Source organism: Monodelphis domestica, chromosome 1, assembly GCF_027887165.1.
Source record: "Monodelphis domestica isolate mMonDom1 chromosome 1, mMonDom1.pri, whole genome shotgun sequence".
Classification (NCBI taxonomy): Eukaryota; Metazoa; Chordata; class Mammalia; order Didelphimorphia; family Didelphidae; genus Monodelphis; species Monodelphis domestica.
The window spans coordinates 394,973,983-394,987,264 of NC_077227.1; the positions used below are offsets into that span (position 1 = coordinate 394,973,983).

At 34.0% G+C, this 13,282-nt stretch overlaps 1 protein-coding gene across 3 annotated transcripts in view; it reads right to left on the reverse strand.

Annotated features, from left to right (window-relative positions):
- PIGU (phosphatidylinositol glycan anchor biosynthesis class U) overlaps positions 1-13,282 on the reverse strand; it is a 104,528-nt gene that overhangs the window by 27,758 nt on the left and 63,488 nt on the right. For 2 of the 3 annotated variants that reach the window (XM_056811774.1, XM_056811776.1), the window contains exon 8: positions 12,075-12,229. In XM_056811774.1, coding sequence (XP_056667752.1) covers positions 12,075-12,229 — 155 coding nt within the window. The remainder of the gene's footprint in view (positions 1-12,074; positions 12,230-13,282) is intronic. The other variant, XM_056811775.1, reaches the window with a different exon arrangement.

Below are 13,282 nucleotides of genomic sequence, written 5' to 3' on the forward strand. Positions count from 1 at the left end.
CTGTCTTGGAACCAATACACAGTACTGATTCTAAGACAGAAGGTAAGGATTAAAAAAATTTTTTTTTAATTAAAAAAACTGATAGTAACAGAGAGCACAATGAAAAGTATTTCAGATAAGATGATACCCCACGTTGGAAAATGGGACTGCTGCGGAGCTCAAAGCAGTTTTAAAGGATATGCTGGAAAAAAGAAGTGTATTGGGCCACTTAAGAGCAAAGATCCAAGCTGAAGTTTTTAATGCACTAGATGATCAAGGTGAAAAACCTCCACCACTGTCTCATGAAAACCTTCTAATTAATGAATTCGGGAGTATTTGGAATTCAACAAATATAAGTATTTAGCATCTGTCCTTACTGCTGAATCTGGTCAACTGGCAATGCCATTGGAAAGACAATTTCTCATTAAGGAATTAAATATATTTGAAGATTTGAATGCAAAAACAGTACTTCTTTTATATGGAATTATATCTCATTCCTTACAGGCAAGTAAAGATTGCATCCAAACCACTTTCATGAAAGGATCTTCACTCCAGCCTCCAAGATGAAACTATGACAGGAAGTCCAATTAAAAAAACATGAGGGGGCAGCTGGGTAGCTCAATGGATTGAGAACCAGGCCTAGAGACTGGAGGTCCTAGGTTCAAATCTGGCCTCAGACACTTCCCAGCTGTGTGACCCTGGGCAAGTCACTTGACCCCCATTGCCTAGCCCTTACCACTCTTCTGCCTTGGAGCCAATACACAGTATTGATTCCAAGATGGAAGGTAAGGGTTTTTAAAAACAAACAAACAAACAAACATGAGATGTGTATGGGCATTTAGAAAAGTGATGGATAACAGGCACTAATACAGAAGATCATCACGTTTCTCAAGCTGTGAAGAAATCATAGCTTTCATTTGGTGCAAATATACATCTTTTAATTTCCCAGCATGTATATTAAATTGCTATTTATTGTCACAATATAACAATATACAAATAATATATGTATTTTGTAGAAATGAAAGTTTTTGGAACACATTTAGCCATCTCATGTGTTTCTACATTTGTGAATAAAGTTTAACTAAGCTGATTGAATTTGAATTGAAAAAGATAAGCATTTTGTTTTTAGGCAATATTTTAAAAGATTCCAAACTAGTAGAAAATGAAAATGCATTTATTTGCCATGAAACTCTCCTCTTTCCCTTTCTTGTTCCTCCTGGAAAACAGAACTATAGTATACATCACTGTGTTTTTCAGTGTACTTCATTCAGTATATTTGCTCCTCCAACTAAAATTATGTTATATAGAAAAATTCATTTAAAATACATATAAATGTGGAAGAAATTTGAAATTCAAAGCTTACCTTAAAAATACATTAAAACAAGAAAAACTTTGGTTAATCAGTAAATTTTGAAATATATGATGATTTTCCAGGGAGCTGGGGTTTTTTTAGCTTTTAATAATTAAGGATTTCAAAATTCTTTGAATATGAATTTTTAATTACTCACCAATCTCTTTCCTTGAAAAGTTTGTATTTTTTTTTTGAAAGGGTTAAACTAGAGATTGGACAAGAACTATCTCTTTAAATTTCCATTAAGTAAAAGAAGGGCTATTTTGTAGTATAGAAAGTGTAGGCAATGAAAAGACAGGCTTTGGGTTAAAATACCAGGATGTGTCTACCTGTTAAATAGATGGTACTATTTAGCCTTTATATGGCTAAATACCTCGATAGTACATTTTTAAAAATAAAATGTCCAAGTATCTGCCCTGTATTCACAAACTTTAAGAGTTTTCATTAAAATTTATTTTGGCTTCAAAATAGGAAGTACTTTGAAATTTTCTTGTAAACTCTTCTAAAAAGTGCTTTCTCCCATATTTATTAGAGCAGTTACATGCATAATGTGGAATTAACATATTTTCCCAGTTGCTCTAAAACGTGAATCTGATTATTACAGAATATGGTACTTGACCAACAGAAGCTGCATATGCAAGTTAATAAAAGTAAAATTTTGAAAAGTATCTTTTTGTTCTAGAGAACTTTTAACTTTAACTGTAAACCCTTATTTATTAGGAAAAATGTTAAGGGCTTTATTTAGTTCAAGCAAGACTCCAACTGAAAATACTTTGTACTGATTTTATATTTGGTGATAAGAAATATAATGTTTAGTGCTTTGAGATTAACAAATCAAAAGTGTTAACAGAATACAAAAATAAATACTATCATTAGCCATCATCTTATAAGACTTTAGATTTTAAGTAGATCAGTTTACTGAAAAGTTAAAGAGTTCATGTACAACTGATCTAATAAAACCATATAAATGCAAGAGTATCATAAGAACTAGTTTTAAAATAAAATTTGTAGTCTGATTACAATTATGAGTTCCATTTTATATGGGAATTTAAAATGTCTGGATTATTCCCAGAAGATTAACTTCAGACTTCAAAGATGTTGGTAGTGAACAATGAATTTACCTCAGGATTTTCAAACATGTAAGATTATATATATTCAATCAAAATTGAGTACTGTAATTTTGGTACAGATGTCAAAATGGCAAAACAGAAGCTAAATAGAATTGTGTTGAATAGAGACTAGTGCTTTTGAATGCAATGTTTTGTAACAATTTTTATATGAAGATGACTGATAATTTAAATGTATCTTTCAATAAATGAGGTTAAAGTACCTTTTTTAATAAAAATTTAAAAAATGATACCCCAGAAGAAAATCACAAATAAAACCCAGTCTGATATTTATATAGAATGCCCAAGTTATGAAAAATAAAATAGGTATACTAGCAATCTTAACAAAAGGAGTGAAATTTTATTTTAAATATATGCCAGGGGAAAATTAGGGTATGTTTTACTCAAAAGGAACATAATAGACAAAAAAGATGATTAAATATATTGTATGATGAAGATATACTTGCAAGAAAATCCATGAAGCAGAAGGAAAAGAAAAGAGGATGAAAAAGAAAAAGTATTGTGTGAGAACATACTATAGAGAATTTGACCCTAACACAGAGGAAAGAAGGGACAGGCTCAGGAATTTCAATCCAACATGTATTAAATGCCTACAATGTATAAGGCAAATCACAAATCTAGCATGAGAGAGAACAATAAGAAGCTTTAAATATTCAAAAACAGAGACACTTGAGTGACCTTAATTTTAGTTTTCAAAGGTAAAGTAACAAGAAGAACTACTATTCAGGAATTTGTTTTGGTCAAGAAAAAAGAATTAGTTGCTAGAATAAAAAATTTCCCTTGGGGGACTGCTGAGTAGCTGAGTGGATTGAGAGCCAGGCCTAGAGACGGGATGTCCTGGGTTCAAATCTAACCTCATACACTTCCCAGCTGTGTGGCCCTGGCAAGTCACTTAAACCCCATTGCCTAGCCCTTGCCAATCTTCTGCCTTAGAACCAATACACAGTATTAATTCTAAGATAGAAGGTAAGGGCTTTAAAAAAAAAAGTTCCCTTGGGGGAAATTGATCAACTCCACCATTTAGCATGAACTAGAAGTTGAAAATAATCTGTTCTCTATCTTAGACTTTGGAAGAGTAGATTTCTAACAGTTCAGAGAAAAGATAGGTAGGACTCCAAGGTCTAAAACACTACAGGGAGAGTAGATTCAAAAGGAATAGAAAGCTCTCAAAAAACTCTGAAAACAAAAGCAAAAAGATCCTGAAATCAAGAAATAGAGAAGTTCTCTAAAAAAACACATATGTGGATGCATAATTACATTTTCTAAGGGCATATATAGGAGAGGAAAGCAAAGACAGATAACTTAGGCTGAATATCCTAACTGGCTTCACTATTTCCAATCTCCAGCCTTTAATCCATCCTTCCTACAGTTGTCACAATGAGCAATCTCCCCAAAGTCCAGATTAGGATGTCACTTGCCTAATAAAAAACTACCAGTTTTTGTTTTTGTTTTTTGCTACCCAAAAGCCAACAAGATAAATATAAATTCCTCTGTTTGGCCCTTAAAGTCTTTTACAATCAGGCTTCAGGATACTTTTCTAGATTAATTTTCAATAATCTCCTTTGTGTCCTCTTTGGTCAAGACAAACTGGCTTACTTGCTGTTTCCATTATACAACTTTCCATCTTCCATCTCTATTTTTTGCACATGATGACTTTTAAGTTCTTAGAATCCCTAGATTCCTTCAAAGTTTCAACTCAAGGGTCACCTTAAGCTACATGAGGCCCTTTCTGATCCTCCCTAGTGCTAGTACCTCCCCTACAGACAAAAATAACTTTGTATTAATGTTGTAAATATTTCATATTTGCTAATAATTATGAATGTTGTTTCCATTGGTAAAATATAAGTTCCTGGAGAAAAGGACTAATTTCATTTTTATCTTTGTAGCTCTAGTACCTAGCATAATGCCTGGTATAATGATCAAGTATGGCTCTGGAGAAGCATTGAGAAAATGAACCTCCTCTTTATTGCAAAGATGGATGGCTATAGGTATGGAACACAGTATATATTACTGGACATGTTGATTGAGTTTGTTGAAATGATTTTTTTTCCTTTCCTTTTTAAACCTTATTACACAATGAATGACTCTAAGGACAGAGGAGGAAAGAGGGATACAGTGGGAAATAAATGTCACATAACAACAAAAAGCATTGAGAAATTTTTTTTTCTTAAATGCTTGTTGATTATTTTAATACAAAAGAGTGGCAAGATCCTTTAAAAGTATCAGGAACACTAAAGTTCAGAATAAACTGAACTTGGCAATTCTATGAACCACAACAAAAAGGATTTTTTTTTTTACCGATGATGGAAGCAAAAGGAAGATGAATAAAAAAAGAATAGTACTTGCTTTTCCTAGAGGGGCCATGACAACTGGCAATAAAATGAAGGCAGTTGTTCACTTCTTACTTTTTTTCCCTCTACTAAGAATATGATTTTTGAACTCAGAGAAACAGGACAAAAATGTTCACCAGGAAGCTGAAACTAAAGTTCTGCCAGAAAAAGGTAAAGAAAGCACTGAGTTGCCCTCAATGAAATAAAGTGATCAGGCATGGTTGAACCATATCTGAAGACACTGAAAGAACTGGCAGTATCATTACTGAAAGCGTCTGTCATCATGGGAGCTTTGGAAATAATGAAGCTAACACATCTCACACACTATATTACACTGAATGTATTAAGCACAAACATAAAAAAGCTTTTTTTTTTTTAATAAATAAAAAGAGATGAAACAAAGATACACAAAAAACTAAAATAAAGGGCTCAGTGGACTGAAAGCCAGGCCCAGAGACTATGGGTTGTGGGTTCAAATATGAACTCCCACACTTCCTAGCTGAGTGACATGGGCAAGTCACCTCTCTTGCCTAGTCCATACTGTTGTGCTTTGGAACCAATACAGAGTATTGATTCTAAGACAGAAGATAAGAGTTAAAAAAATAAAAGGGAAAAAATGCTATCTAACTCCAGAGAGAGAATTGGTGAACTCTGAGCATGAAGTAAAGTATAACTTTCTTACTTTTTCTTGTCTTTAAAAAGATACACAGCTAATATGGAAATGTTTTGTATAATTTCACATGAATAATTAATATACTGCTTTCCTTCTCAGTGGTGGTGGGGGTGGGCTGGGGTAGCAGGTGAGAAGGCCAGGGAATTTGGAACTCAAAATTTAAAATGAAAAGAACATTAAAAATAAATGAATAATTTTTTAAGTTGAAAGAGAATAATTTATCTCAGATATAGAGGGTAGTTAAAATTTTTTTATTAAAGTACATGATTAGATAAAACACATGTTCTTGGAGCATATAAAAATAAAAAACAGACAAAAAAATAAGAAAAGAAAAAACTGAAAAAATGATTATGACAAATATGCAAGAAAAATTGATAGCAAAAATATATAATGATAGTAAATTGTAAGTTAAATGTTGTGATTTATCAGTTGTGAGCATTTCACATGATTTTACTTAACTCTTTTTTTAAAGGAAAAGTCCTAGATATGGAGTGCAAATTTTGCTTCCTGGGAAGTTATTGGTTTGCCAAAACTAAATGTACTAACTTAAAAAATAAAACATATAAGGAACTATTAAAAACATAATAATTACTCTGAATCTCAAATGGATAAAGGATATCAACAATTTCTAAAAAGATACATTGTTATCAATCTTGAAAAACTTGAAAAAATACTCAAACTCACTAATAATAAAAAAAATTCATATTCAAACAAGTTAGGAGTATAAATACCTCATACCTAGAAAAATGACAAAAATAAATGGAACTAACAAAATCCAATTCTGACAGAGTTGTGAAATAGCAGGTACACATATTCCTTTCTTAGGGGAATTGTTCATCTGTAGGCCACTTGAGGAAAGCAATGTAACTGTACACAGCAAAAGTTACAAAAATGACTCTACCCCCTACCCAACAACTCTGTTAAGAATAGATCATGAGAGTATTTAAAATAAACGTCATCACTTGTCATTTCATTCGTGGAACTAGAAGCTGCAGGACAACCTAATCGTAAAGTAATGGGAAATAAATAAGTCGCCATAGACAAATGTAATGTAATGCTATAAGTGTAATTAAGTCTGACAAGCATAAAAAATATAAAAAACCTAAATGGATAAAAGTGAAATAATGTAAAGCAAAAACAAAAAAAAGAACAAAGTATGTAGTAATTACTATCAGATATATATTTAATGGAAAGTGACAAAAAGCGATAAAGATTTAAAGGGAATGACAGGATATGATATTTTATGTATTGAGTTAATTTACTTAAATGTAAATAATTACAAAGCAAGTTTAATTATTCTGAATGGTTTTTGACATTAAGTTTATAGTAGCTATTTTTTTTAAATCATGGAAAATTGGAGAAAAGTCATCAGGGGTAGAGTCAGAAAAATGTTGTGCCAATTTCCCCAAAAGGGAAGAGAATGGTACCTCCAAATTATAAGCTAGTGAACCTGACTGACTCTTAGAAAAATTTAAGACTATGTGATTAAGGGGATGGCTTGTGAGCATTTAGAAAGGTAAGTAATATTCAAAAAAGAAACTATAGCTTTAACTAGAGAAAGCCATGCCAAACTCATTCATTTCCTCTTTTAACAAGATAACTAACCAAGGTACCACCTCACACCTAGTGTGTGACAGTAAAGGAAAATAATAAATGTTGGAGGAGATGTGGCACAATTGGGACACTAATAAACTGCTGTCAGAATTGTGAATTGATCCAACTATTCTGGAAGGCAATTTGAAGCTATGCCCAAAGAGCTTTAAAAGACTGCCTTCCCTTTGATCCAGCAATACCACTGCTGGGTTTGTACCCCAAAGAAATAATTTAAAAAGGGTTGTACAAAAATATTCATAGCCTCATTCTTTATGTGGGAAAACATTGGGAAATGAGGGGGTGTCCTTTGATTTGGGAATGATTGAACAAATTGTGGTATATAATGGTGATGGAATACTATTGTGCTGTAAGGAATGATGATCTGTAGGATTTCTACATGAACTGGAAGAACCTCCATGAAATGATGCAGAGTGAAATGAGCAGCACCAAGAGAACACTGTACACAGAAAGTAAAACACTGTGGAACAATCAATGTAATGAACTTTGCTACTAGTAGCAATGCAATGATCTAGAACAATCGTGAGGGACTTATAAGAAAGAATGATAACCACATTGAAAGAACTGTAGGAACAGAAACATAGAAGGAAAACATATGACTTATCATTTGTTTATATGGGTACATGATTTGGGGTTTTGGTTTCAAATGAATAATATGGAAATAAGTATCAAGTGATAGCATTTGTATAACCCAGTAGAATTGCTTGTCAGCTCCAGGAGGGTAGAAAGAAGAGGGGAGGGAAAGAAAATGTATCATTCAAGCATGGAAAAATATTTTTTAAATTTTTTTTTTTAAAAACCCTTACCTTCTGTCTTGGAGTCAATACTGTGTATTAGCTCCAAGGCAGAAGAGTGGTAAGGGCTAGGCAATGGGGGTTAAGTGACTTGCCCAGGGTCACACAGCTGGGAAGTGTCTGAGGCCAGATTTGAACCTAGGACCTCCCGTCTCTAGGCCTGGCTCTCAATCCACTGAGCTACCCAGTTGCCCCCGGAAAAATATTTTTTAAAAAATAAATTAAATTTAAAAGATAACTAGTTTGAAGATCTAGAAGGGCATTCTGAGTACAGAATAAAACTGGATTTTGGAAAAACATCTGAAAAAAGTTTCTCATGCTATTCATGTGGTCAAGATGGAGAAATACATTTATAACAAAAGGAGTTTGGTGAATTTGGAACTGGTTGAAAAAAGAAATGCAGTCTTTTTTTTTTTTAATTCTTACCTTCTGCCTTAGAATTGATACTAAGTATTAGTTCCAAGGCAGAAGGAAAGTAAGGTCTGGGCAACTAGTGTTAAGTAACTTGCCAAGGGTCACACAGATAGAAGTATCCCAGGCTACACTCAAACCCAGGATCTCCCTTCTCTAGGTTTGATTCTCTTGCCAATGAGCCACTTAGCTGCCCTGCAAAGAGTAGTCAAAATGCCTCAATTTGGTCAAATAGAAGGGCTGTCCCCTATAGAGTACTACAGAAATCTGTCTTTGATCCAAAAAGATCTCAACAGACTAGAACAAGGTAATAATTAGATGAGAGTTAAGTCTTACATTCTGTTTTTAAAAATCAATAGATTACAGTATAGGAAAGGCTATACAAGAGTTTAAGGGTTTTGGTAGAACACAAGCTTAATATAACTTAAAAGTGATACAATAGTCAAATAAGCTAATATGATTATGACAGGAAAACAGCTTGGAATGAGGGAAATGATAATTGAGATGCATTTGTCCCTGATCAGATCACATACAGAGGGCTGAATTCAGTTCCAAGTATCAAATATTAAGAAGGACAGTGGAAAATTAGAGTGCCTCCAAAAGAGGGTATGGGGATAGAAATCGATGGCAAATAAGGATCAGTTGAACCAAAGGGAAAGTAGCAGACTGTAGCTGAAAGAGAACACAATTTGGAATCAGAATACCTAGGCTTCAGTCTTGGTTCTATAATTATGTTTAACTATGGGAAAGTCCTTTGACTTCAATAAGCTTCAGTTTTTCCATATGTAACAAGGTAATAGTTTTTTAAATTTTATTTAATTAGTCAGTTTAGAACATTATTCCTTGGTTACAAGAATCATATTCTTTCCCTCACCTTCCCCACCTCATCCTGTAGCCAATGTGCAATTCCACTGGGTTTTACATGTGTCCTTGATCAGAACCTACTTCCATGTTGTTGATGTTTACACTAGGATGTTCCTTTAGAGTCTACATCCCCAATCATATCCCCCTCAACCCATGTGATCAAGTAGTTGTTTTTCTTCGGTGTTTCTACTCCCACAGTTCTTCCTCCCAATGTGGATAGTGTTCTTTCTCATAGATCCTTCAGAATTGTCCTGGATATTGCATTGTTGCGAGTAGAGAAGTTCATTACATTCAATTGTATCACAGTGTATCAGTCTCTGTGTACAATGTTCTCCTAGTTCTGCTCCTCTCACTCTGCATCAATTCCTGGAGGTCCTTCCAGTTCACACGGAATTCTTCCAGTTCACTGTTTCTTTGAGCACAATAGTATTCCATCACCAACATATACCACAATTTGTTCAGCCATTCCCCAACTGGAGGATATCCCCTCATTTTTCAGTTTTTTTGCCACCACAAAGAGTGCAGCTATGAACATTTTTGTACATGTTTTTTTCCTTATTATCTCTTTGGGGTACAAACCCAGCAATGCTATGGCTGGATCAATGGGCAGGCAATTTTTAAAAACCCTTTGGGCATAGTTCCAAATTGCCCTCCATAATGGTTGGATCAATTCACAACTCCACCAGCAATGCATTAATGTCCCAACTTTGCCACATCCCCTCCAGCATTCATTACTTTCCATAGCTGTCATGTTAGCCAATCTGCTAGGTGTGAGGTGATACCTCAGAGTTGTTTTGATTTGCATCTCTCTGATTATAAGAGATTTAGAACACTTTTTTATGTGCTTATTAATAGTTTTGATTTCTTTAATTGAAAATTGCCTATTGTGAATCTTAAAACTACTCAGACTCTACTTCAGAAGATTTGATTAGGCTAGTCCCCATTTTTAACAATGGAGGTACTTGATCAGGAATGTATTGAGAACTTTTAAAATTACTCCACCCTACTCAGACAGTGCCTTAGGGGAAGATAAAGTTGCAAACTCCTGATTGAACAATGAAAAGTCCCTAACTCATATTTATAGTACAGCCAGAACCTTAAGATAGGTCTATTTTTAGACCTAATTGAAAAGGGTGCTAAGTACTTATAAAGGTTAAATTAGAAAAAAAAAGGTCAAGCAACTTACAAAAGGCAAGCTTAACAAAAGAGGTGTGAAGTTTTAATCTAACCAGAGACGGTGAGAACTAAAGAGTGGTGAGAACTAAGAATGGGCAGTCCTGGGGAAAAGCGTCTACTATGATTGGTAGATGTGAAAATTTAGGGGAGGTGACATAAGAGAAAATTCTCTTTAAAAGGAGGTCAATTGAATTTAGTTGGGACTCTGAACTCAGTTCAGGAGTTGAGGAGTTCAGTGGAGGATTGGAGCTTGCTTGAGACAAGATAAAGACTGACTCGCTCTCCCTTAGGCCCTTTGTACTATTTTCTCTTTCTCTTTCTCTCTCTCTCTCCTTCCTTTAATTCCTTCATTTATATTAATTAAAATCTCCATAAAACCCAGCTAACTTGGGTATTTTCATATTTGGGAATTTTCCCATGGTGACCACTTAATTTTAGATTTTAAATCATGACACTAGCCGAAACCTTTACAGTTTTGGCAATTCACAGTCTTGGCAAACCACATTTTCACAGTTACACTATTCATGTCCCTTGCCCATTTATCAATTGGAGAATGGCTTGATTTTTTGTACAATTGGTTTAGTTCTTTATAAATTTGGTTAATTAGACCTTTGTCAAAGGTTTTTGGTATGAAGATTCCCTCCCCCCCCAATTTGCTGCTTCCCTTCTAATTTTGGTTGCATTGGTTTTGTCTGTACAAAACCTATTTAATTTAACATAATCAAAATTATTTATTTTACATTTTGTGTTTTTTTTTTTTAACTCTTGCTTGGTCTTAAAATCTTTCCTTTCCCAAAGATCTGACATGTATACTATTCTGTGTTCACCTAGTTTACTTATAGTTTCCTTCTTTATGTTCTGGTCATTCACCCATTCTGAGTTAATCTTGGTGTAGGGTGTAAGATGTTGATCCAACTCCAATCTCTCCCATATTATCTTCCAATTTTCTCAGAAGTTTTTATCAAATAGTGGATTTTTGTCCCAAAAGCTGGGATCTTTGGGTTTATCATAGACTGTCTTGCTGAGGTTACTTACCCAAGTCTATTCCACTGATCCTCCTTTCTGTCTCTTAGCCAGTACCATATTGTTTTGATGACCACTGCTTTACAGTATAGTTTGAGATCTGATACTGAAAGCCCCCTTCCTTTGCATTTTTTTCATTATTTCCCTGGATATCCTTGATCTTTTGTTCTTCCAAGTGAACTTTGTTATGTTTTTTTCTAATTCAGTAAAAAAGTTTTTTGGTAGTTCGATGGGTATGGCACTAAATAAGTAAATAAGTTTGGGTAGTTTTTATTATGTTTTATTATGTTAGCTCGTCCTACCCATGAGCAGTTAATGTTTTTCCAATTGTTTAGATCTAGTTTTAATTCTGTGGAAAGTGTTTTGTAGTTGTGTTCATATAGTTCCTGTGTAACAAGGTAATAATTATACATTTCTAACCTCACAAATCAAATGAGCAATAAGGACCAATTAAACAAAATGAGAAATTTTTTTAAAATGGTTCTGGAACCATAAATTGCTATATAAATGTGAGTTAGTGGTTATTATTCCAGTGTACCACTGATACCTAGTACTTATCTAAGCCAATTAGAGATTCAGATATCTCTAGAAATGTCCTGAGACTACATGCTCTCCAATATTGCTATATAGAAGATACATGAGGCATCTTCACATGGGCTGTCTCCTGTAATTCCCATAAGATAACGTAAACCAAATTAGCATTCAATTAATCTTAGTGACTCTGGGATAACTTACATAAAACCATAAACAGAAGGAATAAAATCCCAGGAGCTGAGGAGGAAGAATGAGAGGCAAACAATAACCACCAGGCTTCCCACATACATCACAATGTACTGTCCTGTGAAGATCCAAAAGGCTTTGCTCTGCAGTTTCACAGGGAGGTACTGCCGCTAGGAGAGAACAGAGAACACAATTAGGAGAGACAAAGCAGGAAAATATACCCTCTGTTCTGGCATTAATCTCAACCTCACCTACTGAGCAAATAAGTCAAAATGAAAATAATAATAATAATAATTAATAAAAAGGAAAAGATAAGCTACCTTATTTCATAGCTCTGTGACAAAATGGAAAAGAAAAGTAGATCAGGACTCTTTTTAGTACAGGCTTTGCAAATGCCTAGCTGTATGAATTTCTAGAAAGATATTTCATCTTTCTGAGCAAAACTTTCCCCATGATTACAGTAAGCTGAATTATAAAAGAGCAGCTCCAAATTTAAGTCCATGAATGCTAGTTTTCCAGATGAAGTATATAGGGTTTTCATGAGAAAATGTGGATAAAGGAAATATTATCTCTGTAAAATGTTAAATATGTAATCATGTATCTATCAAAAATACTTGTGCAGCATCTTTCCTTTCTATTAACAACCAACAAACCACAAAAGTGAAAAGTGACATATATTATCCATTATAATCATTCTATTAGATAACTGTACTGTGAATTCTTTTGGGGAAATATATTTTTGTTTGGAAGTTCCTTTGAATGTTTTTTGGAAAGGCCTATAAAATATTTCAATAAAAAGTAACATCTTCTAGAGCAATTTGTTGTGATATGAAAGAAGGCTAAATTTCCTGTATTTTTCTCCAAAAATTTTCTGATTCCTGATTTACAGGGGAAGATATGATATATTCCATTTCCAAAAGTCCCCCATAGACTATCAGGTCCTAGCAAGATATTCTCAAGACCAAAAAGTGTTTCTTGTTCAAATCATTTTGGGAAAAACTGGAACAGATGGAGTCTAAGGTCCCTTCAAACTCTACAATCCAACCTAGCATTCTTGGTTCTAGGGTACGTTATAACTCCAACATTCTATGATTCTATTATTACCTAGAGGCCAACACCAATTCCTAGCCCCTTTTACTACCAATCCCTCCACTGCTTTGGAAGCTGAGCCTTCAAAGGCTTTTCCCCTTTTCGGCACAGTTAAGTTTTCCCAAGACTCATAA